Source organism: Dermacentor andersoni, chromosome 2 (genome assembly GCF_023375885.2).
Source record: "Dermacentor andersoni chromosome 2, qqDerAnde1_hic_scaffold, whole genome shotgun sequence".
In the NCBI taxonomy this organism is placed as follows: Eukaryota; Metazoa; Arthropoda; class Arachnida; order Ixodida; family Ixodidae; genus Dermacentor; species Dermacentor andersoni.
In genome coordinates, this window is record NC_092815.1 from 99,004,048 (window position 1) to 99,026,848 (window position 22,801).

The 22,801-nt window shown below is 41.2% G+C and overlaps 1 protein-coding gene across 2 annotated transcripts in view; it reads right to left on the reverse strand.

The window, feature by feature from the left end:
* Positions 1-513: 513 nt before the first annotated feature.
* Frl (formin-like protein) overlaps positions 514-22,801 on the reverse strand; it is a 273,897-nt gene continuing 251,609 nt past the window's right edge. For both annotated transcript variants that reach the window (XM_050188371.2, XM_050188370.2), the window contains exons 23-27: positions 19,945-20,046; positions 19,286-19,408; positions 8,591-8,696; positions 6,904-7,040; positions 514-3,160 (exon numbers count right to left, since the gene is read on the reverse strand). In XM_050188371.2, coding sequence (XP_050044328.1) covers positions 6,934-7,040; positions 8,591-8,696; positions 19,286-19,408; positions 19,945-20,046 — 438 coding nt within the window. In that variant the 3' untranslated portion in view covers positions 514-3,160; positions 6,904-6,933. The remainder of the gene's footprint in view (positions 3,161-6,903; positions 7,041-8,590; positions 8,697-19,285; positions 19,409-19,944; positions 20,047-22,801) is intronic.

A 22,801-nucleotide genomic window follows, 5' to 3' on the forward strand; every position in this document is an offset into this window, starting at 1 on the left:
CTGTAAAACCATGGGTACTGCCGAGGGGATGACAGCAATTTGTGCACTTGAATGGATGCGGTCGTACAGTTCTTCTAGTGGTCATACGTGCAGAGTGGCATTTTTTGAGTCAGGAGTGGCAACATGCTAACACGATTTTGTTGGATCACCACAATTGAAACCACAATCTGGCTTTCTCTTGCTTAAGCATGCCATTCCAATTTGGGAGCTTGTAGTTTGCTAGAAGAGGATAAATGCACAAATCTCATTCAGTCTAGTTCATCAGGGGCTAGGTGTAAGCATTTATAGAACTCACATGTACTTGAACAGGGAAGTCAAATTGGGAGAGTTTGTTCAGGTTCATTATCAGGGCAGCACAAAAGGGACAGCGTCACAGGACAAGCACTTCTCCTGTGTACTTCTCTATATCACCACCCCTTCTGTGCTGCCGTGATATTGAATAAGGAGCGGCTGAGGTAAAGCGTCCTTTGAACATCACTGAAAGAGATATTGAATACACCTATTGCACTGACATGCAGTCATAAAAACATTCTTTTTAATAGACATCTCAGCAATGTACAAAAGAAAACACCCTACAAGAATCTTTTATTTTAAGGTCTGGACAGCATGGCAGCCATGTCTGCCAGCAGAGGAAATAGTTGGTTCACTCATTTCTGCTACAGCACTGTAGAAGCCCCTGAACACTGCCGCATTCCTGCTAGAGATTGCGAGTGGCACTCGGTGCGTACGTCCCGTCAAGCCGGCAAAAAGGGTCTTGAATACAACAACGTCTGTGAGCTGGAGTTCAGGCTAGAGGTACCCACACCTTTGTAAAATTGATGCGCCTTTGCCATTGAATGTCTCCTTGGGACACTCTGGGTTGCCTGTTTACACATGTTTTCTTTCTTCATGGGATGATGAATGTTTGGTCCCTTGGCTGATGCTTTTATGGTAGTATATGCATGCCCACTGACAGCGGAAAGGACGTGAAGATTTTTTTTTTTTAAATCAGAGGTGCTACCAATAACTGCATTACAATTATATGCAGCTAAATACAACAGGACCCTATAAAACCCTATAATCCTGGCATGAATGTCACCTGCACAAGTTTGACAAAATGATGCTTCTATTTTTCATTGCGTTTAAGCACAGAATGTAACAACTATACACACATGCACACATACAGTCGGGGAAATGCTAAAACATTAAAAAAGCATGTCCACATAAACACAGCTTGGCAATGATGCATGTGGGCAGTACTTAATACTTTACGTCAGAAACAGGGTGGTCATAGTGCATTCTGCAGCTTGTAGACAATGTCACAGTCATAAACTCACTAATGTGCGCCTGTATTCATAAACATCAACGGGTGAAATGCTCAATGCCACTGACAGTGCTTGACTCTAGGAAAAGTGTTTCAAGAATATGTACACAAATAGCTTGTAAAATTACTGCGTTAAATATCCTGACACATTAAGAATGTTTGCTTAAGACACTCCAATATAACCTGAGTTTAATCTCTCCATGGGTTCATACCATTCATACCAAAGTCCTAGGGCTTCTTTCAACTTATGTTCAATTAAAAGTATTTCAAAGAGATTGATTTATGGAAAGAAATCGCCATTAGGGTGACACTCAGTGAAATGTTTTCAGTGGCATGCTCATTAAGTACAGCACTAAAACGGCATTCTTTAGTGGATGACTTTAGCTTCCAAAGCTGCCTTTAGAAGCGAGGAGCTATGATAAAGTAGGTGAGAGAGGCACAGGGGCATTACATTATATGTTACATGCTGTCTTTTCGTCGCTGCATATCTATAAACAAACATAGTGCCCTAATGTTCAGCAATCCGCAAAATTATTAAAGTGAAGAACGTTGATCACATTAGCTGCTCAGCAAACTAAGCAACCAGGCAGAGGGAAGCAAATTTTGTAGCTTCTACTATACAAACTGAGGCACTACATGAGCAAATACAGCTAAAGCCCCCACACGTGCACGGCATTTCATGATTGTGCTTTATATGTATGAATTATGTCCATTTTTAATAGTATTTTCAATCATCTTATGCCACTAGGAACTGCCAGCCTAGAAACTGCTGTTATCTTTCAGAAAGATTGCATTCCAGGCTAGTTGTGTCATCATATGTAAAAGAAGACAGTAAAAAAAAATTCATTGAGGTGACGAAAATTCATTTTCTGCAGCATCTCTGGATGGAAGCTCAAGAAATAGAAGAAAGGCAGGCAGCAGAGCCAAAAGAGCTAAAACTGTTGCTTTGTCAACACTGTTGTTTGTATATGTATATATGTATATATAATATATATGTATAGTTGTATATATTATTGCAAAACAACCATAATCGACAGGATTACCTTCAGCGACAAGCAAATGCGACTAAATCTCCGTAAACAAAGAAGACAGAGGAGATGGGGGCACTTAACAATGCAGTCGCTCGCTGCATGCAATATATACGTCAGGGCAGCACACAGGGCTCGAAGGAGGACAATATTGGGGAATTCCCCGTGAATGACCAGAAGCGCAAACAAACAAAAACACACGTGGCTCTGTCTTTGCACCAAAAACATCGCAGGACACAAATGACCAGCAATGGCAGACACACATAAAACAAATTTACAAAAGAAAAAAAATAATAAAGCAAGACGAAGCACAGCCACGGAAAGCACGTGCAGTCTTTTTCAACATCTGTCGAAAGTACCGAGAAAACAACAGCGCTCAGGCCATGACAAACCCCTGCGGACTTGAAGCACCGCCGACAAGCACACCAGCGATGAAGCAAGCACAAAAGCAGCACCTTCACACTTCTGACTGCACATACTGTTGTCGTGTGACCGTGAGGGAAGACCAGACACACTTTGCAGCCACACCGGCTTGGGTTGAGAAGGAAGTTGCAAATGAGATGCAGCTGCGAAGCTCCTGCAGCATCCACTTGACTCAATGCTTGTAGTAGTACCACTGTTTGTGTCCATGTGTCTCCAACTTGTGCCGGAGTGCTGTCAATCCAACGGCTTATATTTACAAAGTAATGCGTCACTAAAGCGAATTTGCTCCGCAAATTGCACATGCATGCTGTACACAGAGGTGTCGTCGAAGAGGAACAGGCTTGCCACTATCGTGAGTGGGCCCGTAGGGATGAGGGGAAAAGGCACTCCAGGACATGCACAGCTCCTGAGAGGAAAACAGAAAAAGAAAAAAAAAAGGTTATCTGGCACTACACCGACGGTTTGTGGATTACACACTTGCACCCCACCCCACACACATACATACATATATCCAGTAGAACCTCGTTGATACGTTCCCGTTATGTATGTTTTTCCAGTGCTAACGTTCGCAATCGAGAACACAAAAAAAATTACCCAATAGAGTTATGCTCATTTTTTACCAGCTTATGCGCTACTGGAAAATGTGATTTTTTTCGGCACCAATGTTCAGTACATCACCAAACTGCGATCATATGATACGTTTTCCGGCCGCTAGATCCCATGTAAACAATAAAATGCATGAGGCTCGCGTGGTCATGAATAGTATATAGCTGCCCACTGCGGCAGCTTCACCGCAATACTCGCCCAACTGTCTCACATGAAAATGACGATGCACACTCAGTTTTTCATTTTGGAACCAGCAAATCTTCTCCGGGATCGTTGCACACCAAATTCACAGCTATCGCAGACGAACCTATCGTGATAACTATCTTCATATACCTGTTTTATAGCGCGTGGTGCATGTTGCCATTGGTAACGTACTGCACCCTTTCAATAGGTGATAACTGAAACGCGCCACCATTCCCTGCTGCAGGCGGTGCGATGTGGGCATCACGTTTCGCTTCAGCGGCATCTTGCGTCGCCCACCAGCTCGATTTCGTTTCAGTTTCCCGTCGCTCTCTTGAAACACCAAGCAAGAAGAAAACAACAAAACGCGTCTTGAATTGCCGGAGCACCACCGGCTCCACGTGCCGCAATGATCTGCACGAGGATTCACATTACGTAGATGTCAACAATAGTCGAGTCTGTAAAAATTTGTTAGTTACTTCGAATCAAACGTTTCCCCGGTTAGTACGTTTTTTCTTGCATTTTTTTTTTCTCCAGAACGTATGAACGAGGTTCCACTGTATATGTAAATTCAACATGTACTAGGATAGTGTACATGTTCGATATGTGTAAAACGCTATTAGCACAAACTAGCTTCACACAATGACTGATTAGAAGAAATAAAAGTGTACGCATATTCCTTGGTGCCAAGCATCAAACATCACTTTCTTGTTGCTGGTAGCTAAGGAATGAATCTGGTGCACTATAAAAGCCCTTATAAGAACTTCTATGAAGTGCCAGATGAGAAACCACATGAACTAGTAGAGAACTTTCACCATAACTTACAACCAGTAAAAGGTGGTCCTAACCTGCATTAGAATATAAAAGGAGAGTGTTTAAAAACAAGACTGGCAACTAAACTTCAGTCCTCACAGGCCAGGCAGTGGTAGTATGCATTAATGTTACTGTCAATGTTACAGCACCCTGGCTGTATCAAACTGGTCGGGACAAGCTCACTACGTAACTCACAGATCAGGAAAGTGAAGTCAAAAACTAAATTGTGGAGTTTAACATCCTGTACTGCACAGTGGGTTATGAGGAGTGCCGCAGTGAAGGGCTCCAGATCAATTTTGACTACCTGGGGGTTCCTTAGCCTGCACCTGAAGTACAGTACACAAGCACATTTTCATTCTCCCCCCGCTGGAATGCAGCTGTGGTGGCTGGGATCAAACCTGCAATTTAGTGCTAAGCAGTGCAATAACACAGCCACTAAGCTACCAAGCCGGGTGGAAGTGAAGTCAGCACATAGTACATTAAGTAAGCAAATGACTAATACCAATTCAAGAAATCTCCAAGACACGGTTTCAAGTTTGTGCACATCAAGAACTTTCCCAACCACTCCAAATGGAATAAGGTGCTTACAAATGTGAGCATAATCCTGTCAATAATGTCACGCGGAAAGAAGTCGCAATGTTGTGCTAGCAACAATCACAATTCACAAGTTTTAGATTTACACATCATACTTTTTTCTAAGCCCAAATTACAGTGTGTGTGTGTGTATATCTGTATGCGTGTACTTGCACGTGTGAGAACGAATATAGTTTTGTAAGCTGCACTCTGCAGGTAATCAAAGCGGCAGTTCAGCATAATGTGCCAACCTACGCCTATTCAAGAGAGTAACAAATGCTCACTCAGAACTTGTGGATAAGAGTTTTACAGAATTCATATTACTGAGCTAGCTTTGTGATTGTCTGCTCTCTACACTCTTTGATGTACGGCTTACAGGATTCAGATATCTTCTTTTTTTTTGCAATGATATTGCAATTTTCACAAATTTTCATGCATCAAGGTCTATGTAAAAAAGTATGTCGAAATCGTACATCCATCAGTCTGTGGTGAATGGTGACACATCTGATTCATTACCGCACTTCCAAGGGGAAAAGGGGGGATGAAATTTGAGAAGTCGTCTAGAGGGCCTGGAAGCTTAGAATGCTACTCCAGATAGATGCAATATCACATAAGAGAGCTGCTTCTTGGCCTAGTTGGCACATGCTGAAAGACATACACAAAGAGGACACACACACAAAAAGAAAGGTACATTTACACCTGCATTGTCATCAATTTGTTTTCATTTTTGTGTGTACCCTCTTTGTGGCAAACAAAGAGGATCATGTAGAGGATCAGATCATGTTGACACACATAGTTATGTGTGTCTAAAGGCAATCACAGTAACTCACTGAGGCCACTGTCTTGCAAGAAAGTTAAAGGAGCCTTTGCAGTGAGGGATGTACAAGCAGTGCTGTTCCATGGTCATAGTACAGTACAGTGTTAAAGGGAAACTCAGTATTCTGCCATCGATATCGCTGACAGATGGAATAAAGGCCCACAAAGTGATAGTTTTCTGGATCAACCACTTCTTCTGAATGAAAAAATGTTCCAGTTGCATAGTTCAACCTCAATAAGATAAATACGAAAATAATGAATTGTAGGATACAACTAGGATACAATAGTGTAAATAAAAAATTTGGATGGCCATGATTTATTTAAATGGGCTTAGCTACAGCATTAAATGAAACCAAAATTACAAGACCCAACACAATATCAGATACTGCGGAGCAAATATTTGCTCACACACAGTTCAAAACATGTTTGTTGGGAAGCAGGAATTCCAAAGCAGTATTTTTGGTCAATCATTTTTGGAGGTATGATCACTTTTGGGTGACCTGGCACCGAACACGTCGGCATCTACGAGCTACAGCCTTCCTGACACGGCGCTAAGATAGCGTGCATGGCACTGTGCGAGAAGTGTTATCGGCTGCTGACGCCAATGCTTCTGGTGTAGAGTCCCCAGCACGACGAGAGGCGACGCCGCCGAGGAGAGAGGGAGAAAGTGATTGTGGAGAAGGAAAGGCGCTATTTTAGCACAGTGAGCATCGCGGGCGGCTGCTGGTGGGGGTGAAAGAAACGAACGTGCTTCGCGACGGTCGTCACGAGGGTCGTCGTATAACGCGGGTCAGGCGTAAAATTGCGTCGGACAACCAGGGTTTTTAATGCATCGCTTCTATGGGGACTTCGCCGGGACTGCGCTAATCCGTTGCAAAACACGGGTCGTCGCAAAACCGGGGTTCCACTGTATAGCTTTTCAGCACTGTATCCCAATAATCCCAATAAAGCAATAACAGATTAAATTATTTATATCTTGTACATTTCACAAAGGATGCAGTCATGACCACAGAATTCTAAATGAGAAGTACTGTGGAGCATTACTCTATTCCACATGTGTTCAAATAGGCAAACTGGTGTTGTGCCTGGCAAGACACTTAGTCATCAAAAAAGACTGCAACCTCACCAGAGGACATGTGGTGATGTAAGCAGGCAACTTACTCTTGCACTCTTATCACCAGGCGCGAGCAGCTAGAGCTCCATCTCTTCCATTGTACGTGATAGCCGTACATTCTCCTGTTTCCGCCGCTGACTCCTGCGCACGGCGTCTGCTCGACGGTATGGTTCATTCTTGAGACCTGCAAAAGTAAATGTAGCTTGATAAGATGAGCTGCTGGGCTGGTTGTTATGTGATAGCCATGGGAAAAATTGCAGCACAACTGGAACGTGACAATGATGAGCGCAAGCCTTCAACTGTATTTTATTTGTGTCTGAAACCTCCACAACAACAAATTCCAGGAAAGCACGGTGCCTGGACTTTGTAACTGCAGAATTTCACAGTAAATCCATTATTCTTAAGCCTAAAATAAAGCATAAAATATACTTGAATGAGCCTGCATGCTACAAATACAATGAAGGTAGCCTAGTGTTCCTAGTGTATTGTGTAAGCAAAATTTCTATTGGCATGGAAATTGGGTGAGAGTCTTGTACACCTTGGTACAATGTTGCGTATATGCTGTATCTTGATATTTTCATTTTTTCCTTCATTGTACACTGTGCCTGCCTGGAATATTATATAGTACGAAGGCTTCCAACATAAATAAGATGGCTGGAAGTTTGCACTTGCTTGTGCTAGTTTCTCTCCTAGAAGTAATGTGAAAACACGCAACACCTCAAAGTCGCTGTTCTTCAACAGTCATGCTCTACTTCTTAGGAAATGGAAGCATCAATTGTACTTGACTGAAATTGTCTGCAACAAAGGTGGAGAGGACATCCTACAGTTCATTGCATCTAGGCTGAAAGATTGTGATCTGTTAACATGGGTGTATTCTGACATTAACTACAACAAGAAGGCATTTTGGTGTGATTGTTTCTGTTTATCCAGGTCTTTAGCTTTCTGAATCCCAGAAAACCAGGGAAGCTTATACCAAAGGCACAAGTCTGCACGTGATAGGTGGTGTGCAATCTCTACATTTGTGCAGACTGTACGTGCTGCCAATGTAACGCCTTATCAATAGTGAAATCGACTCTGTGTTTTATTAGAAGCATCTGTAGCCAACAGAAGAGATCCGAACAAGTAAAAAATGGCTGGTTGAGGGACACAAGCATATATAGTGTGCCATGTGGTTCCAGTGCCACTGGCAGTCGTGTAACTTGATGTGACAGTATTGTGTTTCCGTCTCAACAACTAGCCATCACATATTGTGCTGCATCACAATATTCAGTTATTACATTGAAACAAGAACATTCCAGTGCAACACATGCAAATGCTAAGTTTTGACATTCATGCTGAAACAGACAGCTATCATCATAAGCCTTATGACAAGCAGTGTCCCTCATAAAATGTATACGTACTTGTTACTAAGTTTGTGAAGGCCGGCGAGTTTATCAAAAACTTTGTAATATAGATGGGTGCTATTTATCATAAACAATGTTGGTCATAAATGTTGCAAGAAATTTCTTATTAGTCATGCATTAAGATGTTTCTGTTATGAAATGAATCTATAGTCTCTTGTGCAGTCCTGGTGCAGAGAGGATGGTAGGGAGAACTAGCTTTTGCTTCTGTGATAGTGCAGACATAGCTTTTCCATCTGTATCAGTAAACTGATATGTTAATTGTCATGCCCTGATGACATTATCAGGCCACAATCAAAACAAACCCCACCAATTGAAATTAGAAAACACCCACCAAGAAGAATGTCTTCAAGAGCTCCATTGTAGACTTCGTCCTGCTTCAGCAAGCGTTTCTCATTCACCAACCGAGTTTTGTTCTTCAGCTCATTTATCACAGCATCCTAGTGGCAGAGAGATAAAAGAAAAAGAAAGTTACTGTTTTTACCACAAATCATAAGCTGAGCTTTATTTCATGAGGCACACTCAAATAGACTTAGTAATACTATGCACTTTTTAGTAAACCTAAAAGCCAGAATTACTTTAAAAAAAAAAGAAACACAGGCAAAGCAAAAGTGTTCAGATTAATTTCATGTAAGCTTGCAAGCTTCATTTACAGTCATCAGATCCAGACATTCACACAAAGGCTGTACTGCCATGTAGTTAGAATAAACATTCGCACTGACATTTTCACACTATTGTAACACAGGTGCAAGACGGTCCAAGCGCTGTTATTTCCATACAAATGCAAGCAAACATAGTTAGTAAAAGTCTGTAAAGACAAATATTTCAGTGACTGTATGGGTGTATTTTGGAGATTGCTGTCTGATTTGAACTGAGAAAAAGTGGGTGGGGGGGAATTAGGTGGAGAAACAGAGACAACTATGGAATCGTGAAACACAAAAACTAAACATACAACCTTGATAATGCAATATTGATGTTTTAAGGGGAGACACTCCTCGAAACAACAATTTTTATTACTTGTACTAGAGGTTGCAAAATTCACCCAATTATAGAGTTTTTTATGCAGGTTTCAAATATGTCCTTACTTTTTGTATAGCTGTTATAGTTCTTGAGTTATGTGACGCACAATGGCAAAATATAGTAATCTTTGTGGGCACCTTTTTATGTACTAAACTATCATGAAAAGCATTGTGCTGTAGCTTGTTTAGCTCTTTGTAGATCACAAAGTGCCGATATCTAGCCAAGCAGCGTGTAAAATTACTGAAACTATGCAAAAAGATTAGAGCATTTCAACTAATTTTTACTCTCGATTCCCTGAAATGTAACCTTGTACTTTTGTAACTACTACTGGGAGATATTGCAATTTCAATTACGTTTCAGCACTGTACATATCTTCAAGTGTATGTATGCCAAATTTTGTTAGTATAAGTACAAGATTATTTTCATATCATTGTGCAAAAAAATAGTTGAACTGTCCTAAATTTTTTTTCACAGTTGCAGTAATTCTTTATTCTGTTTGAATAGATATCGGCCCTTAGGAGTCTACAAAGAGCTAAACAAGCTGCAGCACAAAGCTTTTTGCGAAAATTTATTGCCAAATAATGTGCCCACATAATCACTCTATTTTGCTGTTGTGTAGGACATAACTCAAGAACTGTAGCGGCTACACAGAAACTAATGACATATTTGAAATCTGCTTGTAATGCTCTATAAGTGGGTGGATTTTCAAATCCTTAGTACAAATATTTAAAATGTTTTTTCGAGGTGCATCTCCTTTTAAGAATAGAAACATGTGCCACATGGTGACCCTCCGAAAAACAGCCTCTGCTCAGCAACTAGCACATGAGAAGCACACTTGTGCACCCAAACATCTAGTGTACTGCTCAAAAGAACATATAAAAATTGCACATATTGTAATCACACCATGTATGCAAACATGCAGCCTCCTGCGGGAGCGACAAAAAAGAAAGGGGGAGGGGGGGGGGGGGCACTTTTCACGTTTACCAGTAGTTAGCTGTCAATATAATGGACGAGTTATTTTTAAAGTCCTTCGTAAGGTGAGATGCTAATGTGAACTTAAAAATTAGAGGTGCATGCTAATTAATTTGTGCCCTACAGTGATGGGAGTGTAAATGTGGTCTTTATATAGACAAATTGGTTGGTATGTGTTGAGCTGCAAAAGCATAATACATGTGAAGCTTTTCACACTGGCAAGTAAAAAAAAAAACAATGTGCACGCAAGGCTTCATGCACCTCTATCTCTGAACATCTCTGATTCATAAATAATTCACAGATGCTAAGAAAAAGTGCAAGATGAACAGAAATGTGCAAAATAGCCAATAAATGAAGCTTAACAAATGATAAAACACAATAGGCAGTAATTATTTACTTTTCTAGCCCTCTTAGGTGGAGTTTTGAAGTAACAGCTACAGGAATAATGCTTAATTACTGGAATAAAGTATTATTCATGACAAAAGGTAAATTGAAAGAGAAAAAAGTACAAATTTAGTAAGAGAATTAAGCCAATGCTTTGTGTACATTCCCTTCTATGCACGTGTTTTTGTATCCTGGCAATTTTTTTTCTGAGTGAAATATGCAATTGTTGAACACCTCAGTGTGAAATGAAGGAATGAACAACAACAATAAAGCTAGGTCCAAATAGCTTACTTATTACTTAAAAAGAACTGAAATGCACTTTCTCAGCCTCTGGTACGTATCATGCATAAAACATAACTCCCACTAGCACCACTGACTCTATTTTCAAGAAGAAGCAACCTACAGAAGGTTTTGTAAATTGGGAATGCGTTTCAGCGCAGCTAGATGCCGAACCATGCACCTGCTACAATGGCACAAAGGAACGACAGAAAAATTTGCACAGTGTGGTTAATCACCAGATTTTAGTTCATGCAACTTGGACAGCCTTGCACAGACTCTTTATGTGAAGGACAATATAAGTAAAACCCAATCAGTGAGAACGAAATGAACTGGTTAGTAGAATGTGTTACACAGTAAGTGGTGCACTAAAATGGACAAGCGAGACAAGGCTCCATGCACAACACACGTGCCCCAGGTAGTCCCACTGCACACATTCTGACTCTGCATGCAGAGAATTGCACAACTATGTATCTAAATGTGACTGCTTGCTAGAATTTCGGAGAATGTCAAGGGGACCTAGTGACACAAACAGATCAGTCTCACTTATAACTTGCTAGAAACCAGCAACCAACTGCTAACAAGTGCTACGGTTACTAAGCAGAATGGTCCAATACCCAGTTCCAAGCGGTCAGATACCTCCACCTGAAATGCAGTCGCATCAAGCGATAAAGATGCTGGTGACAAACAACATGCTCATGCAACATGGCTAAAATGGCCAAGCTATGAGCACAGTACTCCCTCTCAGCAAGAGGTGCAGAAAAAGTGCTCTTTTATTTTTGCTAAGCTTGACAAGCACACAGTATTACCAGCTGCAATCAACTGTCATGCATGCTCTCCACGACTAAAACACCGGGTTAGTTTCACAGTGAGAGGCAGGGGCGGTGCAGCAAAGTGGACAAAATCGACTTCAGCAGAAGAGCTCGTTTTTACAAGTGCTGCTAGAACCTTCACAACACAATAATGGGCACAGCACACATGTACAAAGCCGTGCAAATTGTACAGCCGATGCATCAGGCACTGGGCGCAACTAAATCTGCAGACACTGAAGAGGGGTTGAAATAACTTTCGCTAAAAGAGGAAACAAAAAACGAAACCTCCACATTAACATTTAACTGTTCTCAGCACATGAGATGAGTTTTGCTAAAACAAGTTTGAGTGCATGAAATGCCAACAACATGTTGCACCGACAATAACTGCTCCTCATTTCGTGTGAACATATGCACAGCACTTGCGTAGAGCAAGTTTTCGGTGCTATAGTCACCACATGCGAGGTAGTACTGACCTATAAGAAAATCAATGCAAAATTAACAACACAGTCTCGAATTCTAAATGAATCTATCCTTGGCCACAACAATGTTATTTCATAATGTACGGCATTGGAGTGCGTGTCATGCATATTGAACAATTTGCCGAGAATGGAGCCCCCAGTATAATGGCATTTATATCTACACCACTGGCTTGTTTGCATCCCGATTTTGCACAGAGGTGGCATTTAATGGCGCATTTTGTGGAATATTATTATTCTGCTTTGTCTGGAGCAGCTTAGAGGCACATTCTACATGCAGCGATGCTGAACAAAAATGAGGACTTTCTCAGTAGAATGAACAGCGGTGCCATCTATCTTAAGAGGGTGACACTCCTGCTGTGAGGAGAATGAAATGCAGACAACATTTTTGCTCTGCTGACAGCAGATGGTACCACTGTTCCTTTCTCTAAGAAATTATCTTTCGCCCTCTGTCACAGCATGTGACACCTGATCTTCACTCATTCTCAATGAAACAAATGACTGCCACATGCAAGCATGACCTTACACAGAATGCACCATGAAATGTCACCTGTGTAGAATATAGGGCAAACGAACCTGCAAGTACAGATGGAAGATCCATTCATGCCAGGCCCCCCTCATTGACGCAACAATTAGTGGCTGCTGCCTATCCCTCTTCAGTGTCGATGTGCACACACAGGTTAGTAAAGCTGGACAAGGGTGAGGGTGAAAATGTGGATGTGTACATAAAAAGCTCACTCAACCCACTTATAATTAACATCACAATGCAATTGTTCGACTGCAAAGGACAATGGACTGCGTCGCAGGGGACTCACCTTCAACGCAATTTGCAATGGGGGACCAATTTGTGTCGGTGAGGAGCTCGCGGTCGAGACTTACACACTTGCAGCTGGATTCTGTGCATTTACCTCACAGGGCAACAGCTTCGAACTACAAATTTTATTCCTAGTTATTAGACAAAAATGCTTTAGTTTTGGTTTGACAATCATTCTGCAAGCACAGTTTTGCCAGCTGCAGCTTATTAGTAGGTACCACAAAGTGTGATAGACAAAAGTTTGATTCAGCACCCAGTTTCGGAATGCCAATCTCTTGGAGAATGTACACATTTTATTATCCAGTGGTATAAGATGAGTGTTCAAACGTAGCAAGCGATAAGGGCCGCAATTTAGAACTTCAAAAAGGTTCATGCACTTTGACATTTCACAATGCGCATTCTACTTCCTGCAAGCTGAAATAACTTGGTTCCCTTCCTACATCTTCTGGGAAAGTGTATTTCATTTTAGAACAAGGGTGCCCATCAGCTCTGTTATGAGCATAAGAAAGATTTATATGCATGTGAACAAGCATCTGGTGGAGCTCTCTAACCTTACTTGGACGGTGACTTAGTTTCCCTAGAATACATTTTTCGATACAGCACCATCATGTCCACATTGTATGCCACATTAGCTACTTACATGAATAAGGGTGAATTAATTGATTAATTAATTAATAAGGGTGAATTATGTTGTCACATTATGGGCCAGCGACACGAATGCCAGAGATTGTATTGCAATGCAAGTCATTATAAGTGGGTTCTGTTAATTAAGTTAAAAAAAGCAATCTCATATTTGTTATTCAGGACCTCACATGACCCTGCAGCTGTTTGATTTTTTGCGAGACTGCAGTTGAAAAAAAAGAAGCCTCCTTCGAACACTGCTTGAGAGATGTAACACCTCAAGGACGTGCAAGTTAAGAAACAAAGGATGAACATAAACTGAATGCATTTGCACCTGTTTTGTAATGTCTATATGTGCAACATTTCTGTAACTTGTGTAAATCTGTTTGCAGAACTGCATTTTACTGGATGGAGCTGAAAAACCTGCTTTATTGCACATAGCTGGTCTTGCAGACACCAGCCCAGTGACTGCAACCAGACGTGAGCTACCACTGCTAAAAGTAAGTGATGGGCGCTGAATGCGTTTATTCAGAAGCAAAACAATAGGCAGTTATGTATCACAGCTCTTTCTTTTGTGTTTCAATCAATTGGTCAGCTGTGAAAACTCATGCACTCCACAAGTGCAAACACAGCAAGTCAGTCATGCTCATCAGGGTTGGGAAATAATTACAAGAAAGTTTGCATACACCATTATTTGTACAAAAACCTCTTTTTTTTTGGCCTAGAGTAATTAACGACATTCAGTCAGGAAGCATACCGTGCACTTTTTCTTTTTTTTTGCAGGGAACAAGCTTCAAGGCATGCTAATAAATAGGAACCTGGATAAAAGAACTCACACACACTCAACCAAATATGCTATTGTAACTATACACATGATGACCAGACCACACTGCGTATAATGCAGCTGTAGAATGTGCACTATATATGTGGCTTGACGTATGCCAAAAACCAGCAAGGCCAGAGAATGAGTGATGTTCATCCACTTCCAGGCTTGCTGATGGTCATGAATAAAATCAAATTCACAAGGCAGAAGGAACACCAAGACATAAACTAACATAAACAAAGGCAATGTGTGTCGATTTATGAACAATTTGAAACAAACCATTTGAATTGCTTTATCAAGAATGCATTAGGAAGTGTCAATTCTGATGGAACCAAAGACCTTGAGTGGAATACCCAGGAATTTATGGCACGTTACCAATAGATAACATCATCTTATGTGCTAACTTGAAATCTAGTTAGCAAAACACATTCATATCGCAAACCACTTCTCTTTACAGTGCTACTGGACTGCAACTAAGATAACCAAAAGGACAGTTTGGCAGTTTTCACAATGGTTCCTTGCTAAGGAAATAAAAACAACAGCTTTGTTTTAAACATATTCATGAATGCGAGTAAATCTTGCTGCCATTAAAATCTCTGATTTTTATTATGGGCTTCAGTTTTTATGGACTATATTCAAAGTAGTTAACTAACTTGAAGCCGACCTCATCATATCAGAAAACGAGAAAGAAATGCTGTGCATTCCACGTGCTCACTTACAAAACTATCAAGTAGAAATGTGATAATTTATTTGCTTTAAGCACTTGACTCAATCTTCAGGTAAAGAAAATGTGCCCAGTAAATACGATAAATATTCTTAGACGCAGAAGAATATAATAAAATTTAAGCCCACAATGCTCAACAAAAAGTATATGACGTGCGTCTTTGTTATGTGCCAGCCATAACACAATAACACTAACAGTACAAGACCCCCCCCCCCAGATTCTTGGCAACCAACAAAACTAAATTCTTCCATATGACACCTCTGGGGAAACAGTGAGGCTCTAACGTGAGGGTTCAATGAAAATGTTCGGGCAATGACATAAGGCGCACATACAGTATTTTTGGCATTTCTCTGCAACAACTCGGGAGAAGAAGTACCATGTATATAACAGCTAGGCAGTTCTCATAGCTCATGTAATACATTAAAATGAACACAAAATGTATACTGACACTTGGGGAAAAAAGAAAGAAAGAAAGACAGAAAAACATAGGAACGTGAATGGCTAGCAGCTTCTTTGAAAACATTTACAAGTGGCTTGGCAAATGCAATGGTCTCTCTAAAGACCTTGGCTTGCCGTTCATACCAACACAACAAAATTACTGCCAATTTTTAACTCTGCCTTTGAGAGCATGATGCTTCTGCTGCATGCCACAAGAGTCACTGAGCCGATTCTGTTACGCACTATGACGCGCACCAAAAGACAAAGAGAAGTTTCCTGTTGCATGAGCACAGGATATGGACCAGCACAGTATCCAAGGCTGGCCCTCAGTCTTCAAACTTCATTGTGCTCGTCACCACGTGGCAGGCAGGTAACAAAGAGCGGTTACAAGTGTTCGGGCCTCCGAGGTTGACGACAAGCATAGGACCTCACAGGCTATGCAACATGAAGACTCCTCTCCTTTGTGTTCTGCATGACAGTGTGTGTTACACACTTTGCCCAATGGGTGTGAAGGGCAACGAAAATGGCACACGAGTTATACAGGCGACAGTAATTGAGATGTGTTGGTCACCATATGCATGACTTTGTCTTGCATCAGGCATCAGCTGGGCAGGACAACACTAGTTAGCTGTAGCTTATGAGCACCTTACACTGAAGCAAGTGGCTGCAGCTTACATGCATATATTTGTCCACACGAACAGGAGCTTGGTGGCACTGGACCACTGAAGTACAGTCCAGAGAAAGCACAAGTGCACAAAAGCTTTTTGGAATGTGGGAGCTGTCTCAGCTTTCGTCATCACGGCATAAGCATTCTAGTAGTTCGGGACAGGAACACGTATAGTATCTGTGGTCAACAGGGCCTACAATGTTAAGACGAGGAAAAGAGAATGCAGTGTGCTTTACAGAAATAATTAATCATCATGATATGTGGAATCACAGTGAATGGGAACATCATATGGATGCCTATCGTTTCTATTTTCACAGAAATTCACCACGTGTTTGCACCACCAGGCATGCACTGGTTCTTAAAGTGTAGTGGTAAATTGGGCATGTTGATATTGCTTCATGATGGAGCCAGTACATAAACAAGAAGATGTAAACACTACGTAACCGAGAGCACAACAAGAGAGTGCAGCAAGCACTGACTACGAATCGAGCATTTACTTGACTGATAGCTGCCATATACTATATGCTCCTGTAGGTTGTTATGTTGCTTAGTAGATACCCAGTGTACTCACTTCAGTAAATACTCAGTTGACAACCATCATATGTATTCATCATGTGCATTACACTTTATCTTTATGAATTTCCATGCATTCGTATTTTCTTAAACAGAGCAGGTGATTTTAACAGTTTCCACTGCACAGTTGTAGCAGCATGTACCAGCATTTAGTAAGTTTTTCTTTAGAACAGTGTTTCTCGCACTTATCTGCAGATCCCTGCAACTTCCCAGGGGCGTTAAAATGGCTCTCTGAGGACTGCTGTAGACATGGTTCATTAATAAGCATTGCCTAAAAGCAGAGTGCAAGTGACATCTAAACTTAATTTTATGACACTACATTCTTTACATAAACCCACATCAAACAGAGAACATGAAATTTGTTTTCAGCTAAACCTGACCTCAGCACACTAGTTTGTAGAATGCAACGTCTTTCATTTATTTATTTATTTACTTACTTACTTATTTATTTATTTAAATTACCTTACTTTACAGGCTTTAGGAAGAGCGCACAGATAATTGATGTCGCAATTGTTCAGAGGTATAAGATGTTGAATAAAAGTAACCCTAAACACCATATAAGCACTACAAAAGACTAAAATGGATGCCTCTATGCGATGCTCCACATTTGTAAGCATTAAACTTTTTATACACTAATGTATAATGCAAGTGAAATATAAAGCACCTAGCTATAATTGATCATGGCAACTACAAATGTAGCGTGTTTCAGTTTCTATGGCCCTAGCTTGGCATTTTGTCATATGGTGCATGCCTTGACATAGAGAAAAATATACATTCTCACAGGTTTCCATCAAGAATTTACACTAAAGTCAGGAACTCAACAAGAGCCAAAGGCTTAAGAATTGCTGCCTGAAGGGATCACCTATACATATATGTATTTTTACATTGCGGTATGTAAATATCTGCTACTATGATTAAGATTTTTGAAATGCTCCCCGATGTTCCTGATACAACAGCAACATTGGTTTATAGTACTTTTCTTATTGCAGATGCTGCAACAGCAAGCATGTTGAATCCACTGTACTGAAATGGTGTACAAATGTTTCAACAAACATTCTACTTCTATTTATTTATAATTTTATTTTCTTTTTGCTCATGCTTAGCCTGCTGTGCTACTATGTCTAAGTTTATACTGGTTGAGCAATTGTTAAGTAAGCAAAATTAGTCAGTTTTTTGTACATGCATGCTTACCTAATAGTTGTCTATGTCACATCGCCCAGTCTCCTCTAGACTTGTCATCATTACATAAAACTCTACAATGTTAGTGCTAGGTGAGTAATCTGAAGCAAGACTCAAGAGCTCTATGATGATTTTTATGCAACAGCTACAGGCTGTCTCTCCATATTGACAATATATATATATTTTTTAAACAATAAAGGTTCTAAATAAAGGAACACCTTGGACAGCTTTATGCAGCTGGACAAAACAGACTAAGTACTGCAAAAGGCTCTTCTTTGAAGTGGACAAAGTGATGCAGTCAACAGAAGTACTTTGGCATTGATGCTGAGAGACATCACTTATGATATGAAACTACAAGCATTATTACAGAAAAAGCAAACAACAACAACAACAACAACAACAACAACAACAAGAAATGTTACAAACCGACATACTGCCACACGGCTTTGTCAGCCATAGCACTATCCACCTAAAGCGATGGCTTGTCTAATAATAAATAGGTCTCAAAGTAACACAAACTGCAGCCATTGATGCAAGTAAAAGAAATAAAAAAATGCTGAAACTGTATGCATGCTTGCACTTAAATTATCAACTGTTACAAAACAGCTGGCTTTCCAGAGCCAAGTAACACAACTGAACTACAGCGTACCTGCATTTTCTAGCTGGTGGAAAAAAATAAAGAATTTGAAGCATGACCACTAGGCTTCGAACCAAATGATGCAGAAAAATCAGCTGTCTGCCACTTCAATGAACACAAGTTGCAGTGTTGCATGCCTGGTGGCAGCTTGAGCTTGCAGCCAAGTACACACTGAGGCCACAAAAATCTGTTGCCTTTTAGTGACGGGCCAGGGACAAGCATTTAGAGTGCTGAGATTGCATTAACAATGCCGTAAATCGCATCATTCCTGTCACTGCCATGTTTTGATGATGTTCCACTGTTGTTCATTGCAAGCAGTGCACTGAACAAAAAAGAGACACAATTACCATAAATAAAGCAACATGAGAATGCTTCAGCCCCTAGCTCCACACTCTTCAACACGTGCCTCAAGCTCTACAGAAGAGGGGTGATACCACCAACGCAAAGCCACTTCACATTGGCATAAGCAGTGGCACAGACATGGCAGCAATAGTCGATGGCAAGATGGTGGGGAGGAGGGGGGGCAGGCAAGACAGGCGATGACTCAGCGGGTGGTCTGTGCCCGCCAGAAGCGGTAGACAGCGGGGATGTTGGCCAGTGGCCGGTTGTTTACCTGGGTGCTCTTCTTGGCGTTGAGTAGATTCTTCTTCTGGATGGACTCCTGGGGTGGCTTCTTGAGCGCTTCCTGAGCCGCCACCTCCATCTTCTTCCTAGTTTCGTTCTCTTGATCGGCCTGCTGCTCGGATGGAAGAGCAAAGACACAAACGTTACCGGGGAAGCTTTCCCAGCTCCTGCACCACCATTTTCAATGAACAAGCCGAGCCCATTGGAAACAATAGTTTCCTGGCCGAGACTATGTGCACCCTCTGTGGAAAATATGCAGGATAATGTGTGCTTGACCTGCCTATTACTAGACAATGTCCCTCTCACAATCCTGGCTCTCTTAAGCTATGAAATGTGAGCTTGTGACCTCTCTTGACATTCCTGAGCATTCAAGCACTGGGCTTGCATGAAAAATTTCAATACAGAGCCCATGGCCAACTAGGAAGCAGTGTGGTATGACACATGAGAATGCACACATCTTATAAATGTAAGCCACAAGACTAAGCTGTGTTACAGGTTCAGAAGCTTGAAGCTTTAGATGGGATGGCAGTAACAATATGTAATGTATGTGCCTGTCAAATGTGTGCAGATTGGTACATGTGTAGTGTGCCACCATCTTATGTAACAGGATGCTTTGTTAATGATTGATGTCAGGGACATCAGGGCTACCTTGAATGCCTTGATGAAACGAACGAACATGGAGAAAAAGATGTTGGTAGCAACACTCCGTGCACTTTCCCCAAAGTACTCCACACAGTCAGCATAAGCTTCCTGCAATGAGAAAAGAGACACTTCATCAATGCGAGAGGAGTTTACAGAACAATGCTTTTAAGAGTGAGTGCTGTGCAAGTGAATATACATATAAGAATACAATAGGCACAACTATATATCACCTACAAGAACAATCAGCCATTTCAAAAGCATAAGGTTTTGCATTAACTTCTTGCAAAAACCGTGTAATACAACACAATCATCATTACTTATCAGGCCCAAAATTCTGGCTTCAAAAAAATGTTTTTAATCTAAACTTTAGCCTAAACTTAAGAGGTTTAGCGCATTTACAGCCAAACATTTCATTGCGTACCATCAGAAATTCTGAACACTGGCACATTCCCCAAACACGAACGAATTACGGTCTCCAAATGTTAAAATTCACCATTCCATACGTACTCAATACGTTCAAGCTTACAGAAGATCACTTGCATGTCCTTTCAGGAAGGGAGCTATTCAACATGTTCACATAATCCGCTACAAGGCTAAAAAAATTCTGTCAAAACAAAGCACTCCTTTCTGTTTACAGTATGTCTTACTGTTATGTTACCTTGCAGTAATTTTCTTGTCATTGGTTGTGGTTTTTTGTGTGTGAATGATTGATGTACTTTTCGGCACCCAAGGGCGCATATAATTATGTCTACTTGACAATTATCGTACAAGCTTTATTTATTTATTTTGCTTATTTTTCTATCATACGATAAGACTGTATGAATCTTGCTGTGCTGTCGTTCTGCTGTATGGATGGGAGGTGGGGCTAGTCAAGCTGCATCAGCGCAGCTTTTTTCCCACTTTCCACGCCACAACTGTTCTGTGTAAAACACACTGTACTGTTGCTGGTGAAAATTAAACTTCAACTTCAACATATCAGGAATATCAGGAATCTTCGATCATGTGTTACCAACATGACCACTCTCACATCCCTTCAAAATAAAACAGCAAAGTGCTATCAAGAGAATTGTGTCAATATGAGTTCATACACATCTTAAAGGCATTCAACAACTTGGCAGACAGTTTCATGCTATCCAAAAGGTCACACCTGAACTAGCATCCAGCATTCTGCTACGATTCCCAGTTTCCAAAACAATTATTTAGTTTGCTCGATCATGCTTGGATGTAGTTAAAGGGATGCCAATTCAGCTCTTATATACTTTTTCTGCATCCTTACAAGGGTTTCAGGCAAGTCTAACTTGCAACTACTACTGCAACAGAAATTCTGTACAGTTAGTAAGTTAGCTAAGCGTAGGAAATTATGAAGCAACAATAAGCCAATTCAAAAACTGAAGACAGACAAAGGCAAGTGCCCATTAATACAGTACTGAATTATATATTTTAAACTAACGTCCCTGACTTATAAACAGAATGTTCAACAACTAGTTAGGTATAATCTAACCAACACACTGGAGCAATGGAAGGCACAACTCGCCAGTTCAGACCCGAAGGTGCAGAAGGCAATTCTTGGTCATGTTCGGCTAGTGGTAGAAGCCAGTGGAGCCCTGGACTTGGGGCGCCACCCATCAAGCTCCTAATCCCCTATCCCCCTTTCCCCAATTTAATAAAGCTATTCTCTCTCTCCCAACAATTTCGCACCAAATCCTATGCATTTTGTAAATGTCCATGCACAGAGAAAAATGGGATGCCACAGGACTCTAATAATGCAATGACATCTCCTGCTTTTGCTAGGTATTGTCTCACACGGTCATATTCGCTGAGCATTCTTTCTGGATCCAATGTGTCACATACTTGGTATGAACAAGAAGAAAGGAAACCTAGGGCCTGATCTTTATTAGTCCTATCATAAGAAGCCATCAAACAAAGACAACAGGACAGCATAGGAGAAATTACATGTGCTTACTAACTGAATGAAAGAAATGATAAATTAGTGGAAATGAAAGTGGATGAAAAAGCAACTGGTCTCAGGTAGGGCATGAACCCACATCTTCACATTACGTGTGTGATGTTCTTGCCAATTGTGCTACCGCGGCGCCGTTTTCTCATTTAATTTCTGGGATATTTATGTTTATCTACTACAACTAAACGTGGGAGCATTAGCCAGCGCCATATGCTCCCCACGCGCCACCGCTTTTTGCTGCAGACTGCCATCGTATACGTTTTCTGGCCGCCACATCCCATGTGAACAAGAAAAGGCGCGAGGCGTGCGCAATTGAAAACAGCATATAGCTGCCCGTCTTACGTGAAAACGATGGCACGCATAGTTTCTTGTTCCGGTACCACCAAATCTCCACCCAGGTTGTAGTATGCCACATTCAAGGCTATCGCCGCCAAACCTATTGTGATAAGCATCTTCACCTATCTGTTTTACAGCCCTTGGTGCGTAGTGCCCTTGGTAGCATACTGCATGCTTTTACTAGACGATAATCGCCATTCCCTGCTGCAGGCGGTGCAATGTGGGCATCATGTTTCACTTCGGCGGCATCCGGCATTGCCCACCAGCTCGATTTCATTTTGCTTTCCCATCACCCTCTTAAAATACCACGCAATAGGAAAAGAACAAAACTCATCTCGGGCTGCCTGAGCCCCACCAGGTCAACATGCGTTGAAACCTCGTGCCGGAACGATCCGCGCGACGCTTCGGATTACGTAGATGTCAACAATAGGTGAGTCCGTCAAATTTTTTTAGTTACTTCGGATCGTATGTTTTCTCTGTTACTATGTTTCTTTCTTGCTGTATCTTCCAAAACGTATGAATGACATTCTACTGTAATTTCCCCTATGCTGTCCTTGGCGTCGTTGT